This window comes from Lutzomyia longipalpis, chromosome 4 (genome assembly GCF_024334085.1).
Source record: "Lutzomyia longipalpis isolate SR_M1_2022 chromosome 4, ASM2433408v1".
NCBI classification, from domain to species: Eukaryota; Metazoa; Arthropoda; class Insecta; order Diptera; family Psychodidae; genus Lutzomyia; species Lutzomyia longipalpis.
Window position 1 is genome coordinate 20,633,237 of NC_074710.1, and position 16,164 is coordinate 20,649,400.

General features: G+C 32.1%; 3 protein-coding genes across 12 annotated transcripts in view; 1 reads left to right on the plus strand and 2 right to left on the minus strand.

Moving 5' to 3' along the window:
• Positions 1 to 37: 37 nt before the first annotated feature.
• LOC129794789 (serine/threonine-protein kinase Pink1, mitochondrial) lies at positions 38 to 4,612 on the plus strand. Its single transcript, XM_055835646.1, has 6 exons — positions 38 to 376; positions 467 to 606; positions 672 to 786; positions 953 to 1,677; positions 3,770 to 4,073; positions 4,136 to 4,612. The coding sequence occupies exons 1-6, from the start codon at positions 245 to 247 to the stop codon at positions 4,445 to 4,447; spliced, it is 1,728 nt and encodes a 575-aa protein (XP_055691621.1). The 5' UTR covers positions 38 to 244; the 3' UTR covers positions 4,448 to 4,612.
• On the minus strand, positions 4,582 to 7,515 carry LOC129794791 (bcl-2-related ovarian killer protein homolog B-like). Its single transcript, XM_055835648.1, has 3 exons — positions 7,391 to 7,515; positions 6,854 to 7,003; positions 4,582 to 6,790 (listed from the first exon to the last, which is right to left on the minus strand). The coding sequence occupies exons 1-3, from the start codon at positions 7,502 to 7,504 to the stop codon at positions 6,350 to 6,352; spliced, it is 705 nt and encodes a 234-aa protein (XP_055691623.1). The 5' UTR covers positions 7,505 to 7,515; the 3' UTR covers positions 4,582 to 6,349.
• A 2,795-nt stretch (positions 7,516 to 10,310) lies between these two features.
• Positions 10,311 to 16,164, minus strand: part of LOC129794794 (protein kinase C-binding protein NELL2-like) — a 74,336-nt gene continuing 68,482 nt past the window's right edge. For all 10 annotated transcript variants that reach the window (XM_055835650.1, XM_055835660.1, XM_055835651.1 and 7 more), the window contains one exon: positions 10,311 to 14,700. In XM_055835650.1, the coding sequence (XP_055691625.1) occupies positions 14,497 to 14,700 (204 nt within the window). In that variant the 3' untranslated portion in view covers positions 10,311 to 14,496. The remainder of the gene's footprint in view (positions 14,701 to 16,164) is intronic.

The window sequence follows — 16,164 nt, forward strand, 5'->3', positions numbered from 1 at the left end:
TATGTTATTCTTCAATGATTTCATTCATTCTTAAGATGTTTCATGCATGCTGCGCAGGTGAAAGTGAAACACAGTAAGGAAACTTCCCGCCAACAGCGCCGCGCCGCGGACAAAATCATTGCTTCTTATAAGAAAAAAGTGATGCGTAGAAAAATTCTCAAAACATTCTTTGCGAAAAAGTTGGGAAATTGTGTGAAAATCGTGGAAAAGTAGTTGTTTTCCCGCAAAACAAAGCCTTGGAGCAATGATACGAAACATTTCGTCGCGTTTCCTCCAGCATACGCGCTATTTATGGCGACAAAACAATCGACGAATTCATACGAAATTCAGTGAAAACTCCCGGAAAAGGCGCTCAAATGGAGTCAGAACTGAACAGGTGAGCCCCCATTGGAACCCCAATTACCCATTTCGTCGCTCTTTTAACAATTTTCATGAATTTTCCCGGGAATTTTGCACGGAAAAACAGGTCATTCGATATCAGGAACCTTTCCAGCGATACGGATTTTCCCGATTTATTGTCCATGCGAGGAAACTCTTGCTGGACAATGTGGGAATCAAGGCTACGGGGAATCCCACAGCTGACATCCGGACGCAAATGGTGAAAAAGTACGTTTAAAATGATTTTTTTTACGATTTTCCACTCATTTGAAGACATTTTTCTCTTGTTTTAGGCTATTTTACAGTGATTCCGGACCTATGGTGGCTTTTGTGGGCATTGCAGCTGCTGCAGAGGGGGCAACACTCCTTCAGGATGCTGAATTGGAGGAAACTTGTTGGAAAATTCGGGTAAGTTTGTGAATTTCATCGCCCCACAAAGAAATCGAGAAATTTCTCCTAAAAAGAAAGCAACATAACCTCACTTCGATGACAGCTGATTTCAAGGTCGTCAGAGAAATAAATTTTAAGAGAAATTCCGGCATGTCCTTGAAAGATTCCCATTGAATTCCTTTAGGAGACAGTGGAGAAATTCCGTCCGTCGTGGGATGAAGCAGAAATATCCGTGGGGGATGCCCCAATTGGCCTTGATGACTTAGAAATAGGCGCCCCAATTGCAAAAGGCTGCTCAGCTGTTGTCCATGCAGCCGCCCTCAAGGGCACCAAGGGCTCCACAGCTGTGACAAATGCTGGCCCCAATCGCTCCTACCCACTGGCCTTGAAGATAATGTTCAACTACGACGTCCAGAGCAACGCCCTGGCTATTGTGAGGGCCATGTTCCGGGAAACTGTCCCCGCGAGGTATCGTGCCCTCGAAGTTGCTGGCTTTTGGCAACATCTCGCCGATCAGGCAACCCTCCTACCACCCCATCCCAATGTAGTCTCCATGCTGGGCGTGTTCTGTGCCCAAATGCCCAATCTCGAGGGGGCGCACACACTGTACCCCTCGGCCCTCCCGCCGAGACTCCACGAATCGGGTTTCGGGCGGAATATGAGCCTCTTCCTCCTTATGCGACGCTACCACTGCAGCTTGAGGGATTTCCTGGACACACAAGGGGGGAAGACAACACCCCGATGGGCTCTCTTGCTCTTTGCTCAACTCCTCGAAGCTGTGGCGCATCTCAATCGCTACGGAGTGGCTCACAGGGACCTCAAATCCGACAATATTCTCATCGATGTCGGTACTGATGGTACCCCAGGGCTCGTTGTGGCGGATTTTGGGTGCTGTGTGGCGGATAAAAGGTAAGAAAATTAATCTAAAAGCTAAAAAAATCATTAATTTACATCGTGTGAGAAGATTTGGTCCCACCGGGTAATATTTCCTGACGCCAGTGACTATTTATTACACGTCGTGTAAAAAATCTTTGGCAATTAATATACTTGTGGTCGGTGTATTAAATCTGTACTCATTTGGGTAGAAGAAGTGAAGTATAAATACGTTGAATTTGATTTTTTACACGACGAGTAATAAAATAGAAAATTTGCATTGGAAAAGTTGTACCCAGCTGACCCATATCGCTGTTTGAATTAGATATAATAATAATAATAATAAAATATTTTGATATTATTGATTTTCCCAATATTAAATCGAATTTCTAACCTAAAATAATATTTACATACATTAAATTCAATAGAGTTGGCCGACAGAAAATCAAAAATTTATTCAAATTATTATTTCAAATTTTTTATTAAAAATTCTATTAAATTCGTGACAAAATGCCTACGAATTTTACAAAATAATCAATGATTTGATTATTTGCCATTCAGGTTAATTTATTTACACCGCGTAGAAAAACACTGAAAAAATATAAAACGCTGAACCAGCCAGATAATTTTTTTACGTATTATATCGTTGCTTTAGTCATGAAAAAAGTGGCGATATTTTGATATTATTGATTTGTCCAATCGATATTTTATCGATATCGATATTTTACTGACTCGCCAGAATTTTTTTTTACTTTTCGTACATTAATAGGTCGATCCGGATGAGGAAATAGGGATTAATCGAAAGCTAATTAAATAAACTTTCGAATAGAGGTGGAACTTTGTAGATTAATCCTTTCGTCTGATCGGTATCGAAGGATATTTAAAAAATATCGGAGTTGGGCATGCCCCTGTCTAGACGTAAAAAAATATTCAATTGATGACAAAATGTCTACGAATTTCTCAAAATTATCAAGATTTGCATCATTTGCATACAATTTGCCATCTGGGTTTATTTATTTACATCGCGTAGAAAAATACTAAAAAAACATAAAACACTGGACCAGCCGGGTAAATTTTTTCTACGTATTTTTCTACGCTATTTAATTAGCAATTTTCGAGTTTTATATCAACTCTTACGTGTTTTACAATATCAAATTATATGAATTTATTATTACGCTAACTGTAAAATTTAAACTGTCAAAAATTTAACCGGCTGACCTAATATAAAACTTATTTTTACATTGAAAATAGTTTTTTTTATCAAAGAAAATTTCTCCTGTTACAAAACGTCAAAAAATACTACTAGGTGTTAAAGTTGACGTTTAGTTAGTCATACAATTTTGTGTAATCCAACCGGGAAGAAAACTTTTTCTACGACATTGTTCATATCCTGCAAGTGGTGTAATAAATTATTTAAATCAAAAATGATTTTTTATCGTAAAAACTACCTATCATGAGAAATATAGCAAATACTATATTTTTGTCAGTCGGGTTATTATTAAACGTAATTTTTGTAATAATTCCTTACGATTCGCGTATAAAAATGAGATTTATCAGTGATTGTCATTAAAGTGACATCTAGTCACCCAAAGGGTGTTAAATTTATCCGTTTCGTAGTATGAAATGAAGTATAATACGTAAAATTTGATTTTTTACGTAGTAAATAAGGAAGAGTAAAGAAAATTAAGCCCGGTTGACCCATATTGCGCTTATGTTCCTTAAGAAAAAAGAACAACTTATAGATAAAAATGCGTAATAGAAATGATACTATCAATGCAATATAGTCAGCCCGGTTGACTACGCTGTTCAATACCCAACGAGACTTTTTCTACAGTAAGGCCTATTTGCTACATGTCACGTAAAATATTCATTTGAGTATCAAAACATTAATAAAATGAATTGAAATTAATAGGATATTTATTAATTTTAATTTTTCTTTTGAACTTAACGTGTAATAAATACTTTTTTCTGTTGTAAAAAATTACCCAGCTTGTCTAAATTTTGATAAAAATACCTTATCTAGCCGGGTAAATTACGTAAAAATTCCTTCCAACTAGCGTATAAAAATGCAATTTGTCACTGAATGCGCGTAAATTTTCTTTCTTTTAATTTCTTCCTTAAAAAAAAGGAATGGCCTACGCGTGCCTTATCCCACGGCTGAGGTGGACAAAGGTGGGAATACAGCGCTAATGGCGCCAGAGATCATTACCCAGAATCCCGGGACTTTTGCAACACTTGACTACACAAAAGCCGACTTGTGGACTTCCGGGGCGATTGCTTATGAGATTTTTGGTGCTAAAAATCCCTTCTACAGCTCCTCCGGTGTGAAGAGCTACTCTTACCGTGATGCTGATTTGCCCTCCTTGAATGACGATGTGCCTCTCATTGTGCGCAAATTGATTGGAAATCTCCTCCAGAGGAATCCCAAAAAGGTGAGAAAGACAAAAGAAAAAAAAAGAATTTTTCCGGAACAACTTTTGATGCTTTTCTGCAGCGACTGAGCGCCGATGTAGCCGCCAATGTGATGCAATTGTTCCTCTGGGCACCATCTGCGTGGCTACGACCCACTGGGGGTGCCCCGACGCATCCGGAAATCCTCCAGTGGCTCCTCTGTCTCACATCGAAGGTCCTCTATGAGAATGCAATGGACTCACGCGGGCAGAGGGGGGCACAATTCACGGAGTACTTCCTCATCAGTAGCTTCCTCGTGCGTGCGAGTCTGAGGCGCATCGAGAAGGCTCTTCTGTGGATACGACGAACCGTTGCGGAGGAAGATCTTGACGTGGATGCAGACATTAAGGTGTGATGATTTTTTCTTAAGAAAAAACTTTCTTTTTTTCCTCTTTATTTTACCTCAGTCAGCCCCCCTTCTCTTGTATTGTGGAATAGGTTTTGTGAAGTAATAATACATATATAGTATGAAGTAATATAATATATATATACCCAAAAAATATATATTTTTCCCTAAAAACATCTTTTTTTTTTACATAAAAATATTTTCATAACAAATGCAAGGAGATTTTCCCAGCTCAACAAAAAATAAAATAAAATATTTCTTTTAGTAACAAATTGAGGGAGTTTTCCAACAAAGTGGATGCTTTTTGCAGAGTCTGGATAAAAGAATTTTAGGATAATTTTTTTGTTTTAATTTTAAAAGTATTCTTGATAAAAGAATTCTAGGATATTGATCATTTAAAAAGATTCTTGATAAAAGATTTTCAGGATATTTTTTTTAATTTTAAACGAATCTTGATTAAAGATTTTCAGGATATATTTTTTATTATTTTAAAACGGTTCTTGATAAAAAAAATCTTTGACAAAAGATTTTCTTGATAGGATTTGTCAAGAATTTTTTTTAACTGAGGTTTCTTGTTGAAATGTTTTCATTTTCTTGATAAAACAGTTGATTCTTGAATAAATATTTTTCTGATTGGCAAGATTTTCTTGATAAAATTCCTTTTGGACACTCTCTTGTTAAAATTTTCCTAATAAAATTCTTGTTAGATATTCTTTTGATTAAATATTCCTGTTAATTTTTAATTGATATTTTATCTTGAAAAAAAATCTCTTGATAATATTCTTTTATCAGAATTTTCTTGATAAAAAAATTCTCCTATCTCACATCTTGATAAAAGATTTACCATAATATGTTGGATAAAGTTTGCATGAAAAATATTGTTTAATAAAATATTCTTGATAAGATTTTCTTGATAAAAGATTCTTTTATCAGAATATTCTTGATAAATTTCTTGAGAGTAGATTCTTGATAAAAAAAAATTCACCTGTTTTCAAGTCTTGATATAAAATTTACAATAATATGTTTTTTGACGAAGTAATTTAAAAAAAATATTTTTTTCTGATCTGCTTGAAAATTTTTTTTTTATAAAATTCTGGTTAAGATTTTCTTGATAAAAAAATAATCTTTATGAAATATTCTCTGATTAAACTATTTGTTTTTGATAAGATTTGAATAAAAAAAAGATAATTTTTTTCTGGATAAAATATTCGTTATAATATATCGATAGATCTTAGATAAAAATTATTCTGGATAAAAAAAAAATTAAGAATAAAGGCATTTGAAGTAAGTTTACCTTAATTGGATTTTGCGTATTTTACTTTTCTCACTTAATTGCAAAATTTTGTTTTATTTTTTCAATTTTTTAAAAAAATAATTATTAGATAATCCAACAATCGATCTTTAATCAACACTTTAATCAAAATGTAAAATCTATCCCAAAACTGTAAAGCTAATTTTTACATTTTTGTTAATCTGGATAAAAAAAATTGCCTTTGGATAAATTTTTATCTAATACATTTATCACATCAATAGTCAAGACTTAATTAATTATTTATTAATTAACCTTGAATTTTTTATCCAATGACCAAAAGTCCAATTCAAATTCAAATATTCAAGACACATTTTATGATAAATTCTTCAAAAATGTTTTATCCAGTCTTTTGGATAAATATTTTTCAAATGCTTTTTAGCCCTGAAATACGATTCTTATAAGAATTTTTGTTATCACTTTGCCCCATTTCCCCTATTACCAAGAGAAATGAGATTTTTCAAGCTTTTAAAAAGCTCAAGAAGTGGTAAAGTTACCAGAGTCTCCCCTAAGGCAAAAAGCATCCACTTTGCATTAACAATTAAAAGAAAAAAAAATAAAGAAGAAAACTTCCCTTTGAGCGCGTAATTCTCGTGTTTTGATCATAAAATAAGCCTCCGCAGGGAGTCAAGGATGCACGTGGCCAGGTAGACGGAACTAACAACAGCCACCCCAATTGAGAGCCATCCCATCACCGTGTAGTCAGCACCAGCAGCTCGGATGGTGAGCAAACCCTTCCAGCCGCCGCGTGCTTCGAGCCATCCCATTAGATCCTCCTCCACGACATGCCCGAAGACCTCAACGAGGCGCGGGAGTGCCTCCGAACGACCCAGACGGACACAATCGAGCGCCACACCCCCCATGACGGCCACGAAGGAGATTACGCGTGCCCAGCTGGTGCCGCCGCGGAAGAGCTCCTTGGCCACTTCGGCAAGGAGGAGGGAGAGGGTCTCAGCATCGGGGAGATCGCTCCAGGCACGTGATAGCTGCCGTCCGACGTTGCTGTAGACACGCGGGTGCATCCGTTCGAGCTCCTCGCCAAGCTACAAAGATCACACGGAAGTTCCGTTAAGAAAAGGAGAGAAAGAGAGAGCCTCAGCTCTTACCCCATTGAGAATGGGAAAAACATCCCTGATGATGGTATTTGTGGCTGGAGATTCGATTGTGATGGTACGAAGACGCTGAATTACCTTCCGATTGAGTGCCCCGGCACGCTTCAAGCGGAAACGGATGTACTGCAGGCAGAGGCATTTCCCCTTTTTGGTAGAAAAATCAACAAAAACTTCATCAAAACATCGTCAAAATCAAAGCAACCTGTTGCTCCTCAACGCGCACACTGAGAGCTCTTTTCGCATGTTTCGCTACAAAATAAACCCACAAAAAAAACATCTCCCGGCGTGAGACCATCAATCGATGCCCCGAAAGGCAGGAAGTTTGGCATGTGTGGTGAGTATCTTTTAGCACCTCTCGGGCCAAATTCACTTTAGCTCTTCTCCTATAAAGTAAACATCTCACACCTGCCTGTGAAGGTTTTTTTTTTGCTTCACTTCGTCGATCCCCCAAATGGTCACTTTGGGGGAATTTTCCACGCACTGAAGGGGCTTGAGGAGGTGGGATGGGGTATTGGGGACCTCTGTACGTACCTGTGCAACAATATCCTGTGGTGATACCATGAAAAAATCCACTTTTTTTCGCTTTTCCCATTCTCCCGGATCGCGAAAAGGAAATTCGTGAATGTCACTATCCCCTTCGTGCATGATAGTGAGAAGTTTCCTAAGAACTTCCACGGACAATTCCCCATGTTTCACACACATGTATTAAAATGTGAAACAAAACTTGTGAAACATTCCAGATGGTGGGAAAATTTGAAATTTCAAAGCACAACCGTTTGGCGCGCAGATGGAAAAGCACCACGAAGTTCGCAAAATTCGCGCAGATAAAAAAAAAGGATTTTTGTAGAGGAAATTGGGGTGAATAGGGCACAATTTTTTCTTTGAAAATTAAAAATGGGTCGTAGGATAATCCATACTTTTTCTTTTTTGTCATTAAATAATTTCATAATGACTTTCAAAGTTCGAATTATTTTTTATAATTAAAAAAAAAAAAACAAAAGTTAATTAATAGACCCTTAAATAAGGCTGTGTTACAAAATCTTACGTCGCAGGGTTACTTTAAGATAACTTGAACTACTTTAGAAAGGATTTTTAAAAAATATCGTCAAAAACTAATTTAACTTGATAATGTTTCATAAGACATTAATTTAACTTTATAAAATAAAATTTAAGTCAATCGGACGAACAATCCTAAACCGAAATGTCCGATCATAAATATTAAAGCTTATTATAAGCTTAAAGGTAAATTATGAAAGTATATTAATATGGTTACGTTGATCAATTTTAGATAAAAATTTTTAAGCAATTCAAAAATGGCCGCCATTTTATCCGAACTTTTTTCCAACAAATGTAATGTAAAATAAATATTTTATTTTACAACCACGCTTTTTGGATGATGTTTCTCACATTTCCCATAACCATAAACTTGTTTTTCACGCGAATATTATTTTTTTATTTTAATTATTAATTTATTTGTTTTAATTTAGGAAAATATAGATCTTATGAAACGTTATAAAGCCCTATTTTGTAGAATCAAGGATAGTTTGGTATGCAAGATGGCGGTCAAAAGAATTTGAGGGCGAAATCCCGACTGAAAATCCTTTCTAAAGTAGCTCGTGTTATTTTAAAGTAGCACTTTGCGACATAAGATTTCGTAAAACAGCTTAATAATTTTTGGGTTTTTTTGTAATCATAAAAAAAATATTTGCAAAATTTTGTAAATGATTGGATATATTAAGAATTTATTCAATGACGAAAAGAGAAAAAGGTATGGATTATCCTATGACATGACGTCACGAAATCTTTTTGCAGAAGTTAATCTTTCAATGGTGTAACATCTTTTATAAAATGACCCAAAATCATACGTGTATGATGAAAATGCTTTTTTGTTGCAGGAAAACCAGAACAAAAACGTTTAAAAACGTTTTCTGGACTGAATATCTCATATACCACGTCTCCAGAAAATCGTGTCAGTGTTCTTTAGATGAGGCATTGCGGTAACGGGCAAATTGAAAATAAACAAGGAGCTTGTCAAAAAAAAACCTGTCAAATGTTAGTGAGAAAGAAACTATCTACCATAGACTCGTAATAGTAATGTGCGAGTCTACCTGAGGCTCGCACATTGAAACTGCGAACCATTTCACTCGCATTCACAAAATGCGAAAAATTTTTCTGTGTGTATTCAAGAAATTTCTGTAGGTCTTATAGAACCAGAGATATGACCATTTTTATACATCAAATTAGTACTGAATTTCACAAAAAATCAAGTTTGCCTACTAATTACTGCTCACAATTGCATTACAACGCATAAACAAACTTCTACACGTTGTGGAACTTCAACTCTTGTAACTGGACGCGTTATGATTGACTTTATCAAGATCTCGAAATTCCGCCTTTAAAACAAAAGATAAAGTTAGTAAGAAAATTATTTTAGCCTAAATTTTGCTATTTTTATTGAGTTATTGGGACGTTTCTGTTGAAATTCTTTTAACACTCGGAGGACTTTACTGGTACTTGCTACCAATTTGAACCTAAAAATCGTCACAGAATAAAATCTATTGGACCTATCTCGATGAATTTAGCATCTATGTGTAGGGAATTTTAATTACTTTAAGATAGCAGAAAGAAAATCTCGAGAAAAGACTTTTCTTTGGAAGATAATTGAGGTCAAAGTGTGAATCCAACGTGGAGGATCAAATTGGTAATAACTACCAGTCAAAATCCCATACATTTTAGCCATGGTTTTGAGGTTATGTTTCCCCATATTTTCCAAATGAAATACTCTCGTTCACTTTTCCCCGAGTGAAAATTATTAATATGGACGAATTTTATTGCCGGAAGTGATTAAAAAGTTACCTGAAGAATCAAAGTTTGTGATGATTTAGGCGCAATAATAAATTAAGCAAAACTGCAGCTAAAAAAGTCGTTTGAATTGGCAATTTTGCATCGATTCGACGCAATTTTTTTCCAGTAACGATTTTCTCAATTAAATATTTAGTAATTAGGTGTAGGAATGCTTGAAGGAGATCAAGAATTAGTGAAACTTTCGATCCTCGTTCAATAAACTGATTAATAATTAATTATTGAGCATATTTTATCAACTGGTACTTATTACCAATTTGATCCTCCGCGTTGTGCCAAATGTTGGGTCCTCCAAGTGTTAAGATTTTGACAGTTTCTTTCATTTTTAAACGATTTTTTAAAGAACATTATTTTTCTATTTTTTTTTTAAAGATTTCAAAGCATTAATTTCTGACAAAGATGAAAGAATTTTTGACCAAATCGACCTCATTTTGAAAATAAAAAAAAATATATTGAAGCATTGAAAATTCTTTGAAAAAAGATTTATTCTTTATTGTTTTTTAGAGAGAGAGAGAGAGAGTTTTCAGCAAAAACTATGTATGCAGATGTCTGTGCGCCTTTTTCTTGCTCTGGTAAAGGAAACGATGAATAGAATGCAGCCTATTTATTTTTTATTATATTCTCTAAATATTAATTGGCACACATTATATTACAACAAAATCAATGTGTCAGTTATACTCATTTATTTTTCCATCATCATCATCAAGTTTTATTTTCTTCTCCTCTTTATTCCCCTCTTGTTCCTCACTTTTTTTTGTTCTTTTTCTCTTGTTCTTCTTTAATCTCTCTTTAAAAATAAAATTTTTCTTTCCCCTTTTTGCAATTTTTTCTTCTTATTTCATCATTTTCTTCTCCTTCCTTTAAACTATATTTTACTTTATTGTAATAAAAATAATATTTTTTTTTCAAAGGATTTCTCTTTCTCTTTTTTTCTCATTATTTTTTTTCTTTTATTCCGTTGTCGCAAAAAAAACTTTTTTGTTTTTTTTTCTCTTCTTTTCATTATCATTTTTCTACTAACTCCACAATGACTAGCAAATATATTAGAAATATTTTCTTTTCATTTTTCATTTATTATTTATTTTAATTTAAAAAAAAAGTAATTACAATGCATTTTCAGCACCATATTAGAAAGAGATAGAAGTTTAGTTGATTTTTTCATCATTCATCATGTGATGAGAAGTGCTAGAATTCATGCAGTTTTCCTTTTATTGCATTTTAGCATTTTGCAAAAAATCCGTTTTTTGATTTATTTTTTCATTAAAAAAAATTAATATTCTAGCAGTTTTAAACTTTTTTTTGTTTTCTAGCAGTTCGGAAGAGAATTCTTTTCTTTTCAATTACTTATGTAAAAAAATGTTTTGTGTCAATTTTACTTTTTCCACAAAATCTCTCGCATTTTGTTTTCTCTTTTTTTTCAATTAATATTATAGATAATGTAGTAATGGTAAGGAACGTGAAATTCTAGCAGTTGTTTTTTTTTCTTATTTGGGTTTTACGCGGAAAAACTGTCAATTTTACAAGTTAAAGGGCTCCACGGGTTCCAAAGTGTAAACGCCTTAGCACGTTGGAGACTAACAAATTCTAGCAGATTTTTCTATATAATTTTACATAAATTATCTGTTGAATGACTTTTAGCTTGTTGGAGACCAGTGGATGCATAAAGTGTCCCATTCACAGTTCATTTATCAATTGCTAGAATTTCAAAGAAAAACTGCTAGAATTTTCCAGTCTCCACCATGTTAGGTGCTCAGTTCAGTTCCAAAATCTTTTAAGTGTTCAACTGACCACGTAAACTGCTAGAATTTTTATTTCAAGCAAAAACAATTCTAGCACAATGAACAGTTAAAGGGTTAATCAGTTGAAATGTTTTTGTTTCTTGTTGATTTTTAAATTACAAAAAAATCTAAATTATTCTTTAAAAAAATTACTTTTACTACTTTTTCTTAAAGTGAATGATTTTCTCCTAAAATTTGCCGAAAGTTTTTGATGATTTTTTTTTGCTGAAAAATGAGGGAATAATTTTTTCTTTGATCAGAAAATTAGTCTTGTTGCTTGAAAAATATTCTCCTGATCAAACGTTAAATATTTTCCTGACAAAAAAGTGAAATTTTCTGATGTGAAAGGTGAGAGAACAAAATGAGAATTATTTTTGGAAATTTTATTTTTTTTTTTTTGAGAATTTTGTGAATATTCCGTGGATTTTACAAAGTTTTTAAGTTTTCTTGTTTTTTTTTTTGGTTTAAACTCTTCAAAGTTTTCTCACGAGTTTTTTTCTTCTATTGACGCCATCCAACCACAATTTCCTTCATCTCTCTAAATTCCTCCGCATTCATTTACTTCCGTGTGTTTTGTTTTTTTTTATACATAGTTAACAATATATTTTTCTTTATTTTTTTTTTAATATTTTAATTTTTTAATATATTTAATATCTATCGCAAAATTTACAAGAATTTTATTTGTGCTAATTTCATTTTTTTTTTTAATAATACGTAGTTCTTTTATCATTCATTTTTCATCATCTCTCTGAAATAAATCAAGTAAGGAGATTATTTTTTTTAATAGTTTGTTTTTTTGTTGCTAAATTTCAGAGTTTGAGGATTGAAAAATTAAATTTAAAAAAAAAGTGAGATTTCTTTAAAAATTTGAAAATTTTCTATAAACTGGGATGTTTGATTGAATTTCTCACTTAATTCTTCACTCAAATAATTAATTTTCAATTTTTTTCTTTTACTTTAACTTCTCTTCACAATAATTCTATTTTTTTTATTATTTATTTTCTCTTTGTAATAAATATTTGTTTTTTATCTTGTTTTATTCTCTCTGCTTCTTTTTTCTCACTTTAAAGTATAATCTCCACGCATTCACGCACTTTTTTTATGTACAAAATCCACCAAAATTAACACAAGAACGAAAAAAAGAATATTTCTCTAATATTTAAATATTTTCACTTTCTATAGTTTTTTTTTAATATTAAAGTTTTATTTTCAAAATATTTACATGAGTGCATTTCTCTCTCAGAAAATTTTATTCTTTTATCATTTATTCTCTGTCGCCTCACACAAAAAGGCAATTATATTGAATATTTTTTTTTATTCTTTTAATTATTATTTTTTATATTTTTTTAATTAACTTTTTTTTTTATTGTTTCCAATCAATTACACGTGGACAAGTTTTTTTTTTATTAAATTTTCATTTTAGTTTCAATTTGTGAAAAACTTTATTGATTTATTTTCTGTTTTTTTTTTAAGGAATATCTCGCAAAAATTCACACGCGCGCCCTTAAACATCTAAAAGACAAAGAAGGAACTAAAAGTTATTATTAACATTTCTCATTTTTTTTTATTAATATTTGTGCTTTTTTTTGTTATTATTTCATGTTTCTATCGCAATAATTTCGTTTCAACGTGAAATTTTCAATTTATTTTATTTTTTATTTTTATAATTTTCATCCCGAAAGTTCTTTTTAAAAGGTTTTTTTTTCTTTTAAATGTTTTTTTTAACTATTTGTTTTTTTTTCATCGTTAATTGTGGAGATTTGTTCTACGAATTAAATAACAAGATTTTTCATTTTTTCTTTATATTTTTGCAAAAAGCTCTCTAAATAGCTTGAATTCATCTGGAATTTACACATCTTCTTCTTTTTCTTTTAATCGTCTTTCAAGGAACAAATTGACGTAAATTAACTAATGCACATGGGTTGAATTTAGTACATGTACTAAATTCATTCAAAATGTGCAAAAGTTGCTATTTTGGTAATTTCTTTTCACGAATTATTTCTTTTTTTTTTTTTTTAATTTTCTGTGTGTGGCTCAATTCACAAAAAAATTGTTTTTATTACTATACACAAGTTTTTTTTTCATTCGCCTTTTGAGAGGGAGGGGGAAGGTACATGCTAAGAGTACTAAAAAAAATTATTTATGCTAAAATATAAATCATAAATTAGAAGACAAATATACATTTTGGTATTTTCTTTCATTTTTTTTTTGTAAATTTCTTCTGTACATTGTGTTGTAAGACATTTAAATATTAAATTTTAAGATTAATTAATAAAAAAATTAATGTGGGATGAAAGGGGATGACAAATATACAGACGTTTGGATTTAAGAGAGGAAAAAAATATACACATGAAATAATATACAGGCGAGTACTAAAAAGTACTAAAGACACTTTTGTTCAATCCTTCATTATGAATTACTTTGTTTAAAATAAAAAGAAGAAACAACATTTATGTGAAAAAAAAAAATTATTCGCAAAGGAATGTCAGAAAATAGTTAATAATTCTTCAATAATTTATCAAAATTTCAAAAATTTAGTAATATTTTTTTTACTTCATTTTCCTAATGTTTTCTTCACTGTAAAAAGCTTTTTTTGTTTGTTTTCAATTCACTTTCTTCTTTAAACAATCTTGAGGATTTTTTTTTCTTATCTGTGTGTACTAAATTTTGTTTTTCGTGTTTTCAAATCAAACACTTTTCAATACAATCTTTAACACTTTTTCGTTTAAAATTTAAATATTTCTTTCAAATTCAGTTATTCGTGCTTCCAAGAAATGTCATTAAAGTCCTAACCTCTCTTTTGTTGTTGTTGTTTTCCTAACCTCATTCTTCAATACGACTAAAGTTGCGTCTTTCGTGGGGTCTCCTTTTTCACTTCTTCTTCTTCTTCATTGCAATAAACAAAGGGCTTTAAAGTGATTAATTGTGTGGCTTTGCCTACCTTTCGTGTGTGTGCTAAATTTTTGCTTTTTTTAGTACTCGTGGATTGTATTTAGCTCAGACACCGGGCATGCGAGTTGTCAGGAATGGCCGTCCCTGAATTGGCCTCAGTAGCGATGTTATTGGTACAGCCGTCGTTGGCGTCTCAGTGGACGTTGTTTCCGATGCCAAATGGCCATGAGACGCTTGAGTGACTGTAGGTCCGTAGTGGTCATCAGGGTCAGCGCAAGAGCTACCAAAACTGCAGCAAAGACGCCCATCCTGGAGGAGTTTGGGAAAGAGCACACAAGCCATTTTTAAGGCATAAAATTCTCTTCTTTCACCTCTCAAAACTAAAATCTACAACCGCGCATTAATCCACGAGATGCTTTTGTTCTTTCTTTCGCGTTTTTGTCTCACAGTCCTGGCTTCTTTTTTTTTTAGTACACAAATGTATGGTTATCCATATTAACCACACATTCGAATATTAACCAGAAATTCGTTTCTTTTCATATTTAAAATGTTTTAGTACTAAAATTTATTGTGCTAATTTTAAACTATTTTTCATGGTGCATATAAATGAAGAGGAAAAATGAATATTTCTTTGGGGATGTAACTCAGAAAAAAAAGTTTTTCTTGTACTAAATTTCAATTTAGTACAATTTCTATCAATCTCTTGAGGATTTTAGTCCTCAGTGTAAATCTTTAGAGCTAAAAAGCGAATTTCTTTCTTTCTCAATGTATTTAGTACTTAAAGGCTAAAATTTAGTACATTGAGGTTTGAATTTAGTACTTCTAAGGCTCCTACCCTTCAATATGAGGACAATTCAGTACTAAAAACCTGATAACTTAGTTTCGACTTGACTTTAAATCTTGTCTTAAAAGTAGTGCGAAATACTTTAATATTATTTTTTTAAACCAATCTGGAAAGCTCGTACTAAAAATATTTTTGATTTGTAAATTATCTCTTGACACAAATGTTTATAAATGTCATTTCTAAGCTTTTTCGTATTCCGCGTAAATGATTTTTCATTACCTTCCAAATGAACGGGTAAAAAAATTGACTTGTACTAAATTTAGTACAAGATAAATATGAGTTAAAAGACCCTATGATGATGTAGAATAATAGGACCCGAATTTTGTTTACCAGTATGTTTTAAAGGCTTCAAGAATTTAACTCTTTTGTGGGCAGATACTGTGATTTTTAGTACACGAAATAAATTTTAGAACATAATTCAGAGAAATTGATGACTTTTTTTTAAATTTTCAAATCTTAAATATCGTAATTTTTATGGTTTATAAAATGCGTCCGTCTTGACTATGTGGTCTAATATTATGTACTAATTTTTTAGACCTATTAAAATTTGCAATTCTTTTGTACAGAACACAAGAGAAGCTCTTTCAGATTATAAATTATTGTAAGAAAAGTAAAGAATTTTATCTGAAAGAAAATTTATAATTTGTTAAAATTGTTATTTATTTTAATTTTATTTTTCTGAGTTACAAACCCAATATTCTCTACGAAAGTAATATAAAACTACACTACATTTTCATTTCTATTTAATCTAAACTTATCGCTGAAATCTGCAATATATTTTGTTAGTTAAGAACAATCTAAAAGTGAGTAAAAGTGAATGATTTTTTTAGTGAAATTAATCAATAAACATGCAAAACATGCTCGTGGGAGTACTGAAATGTGTTTTTTCTCGAAAATTTCATGACTTTTCCACCCTAAATATTACTAGT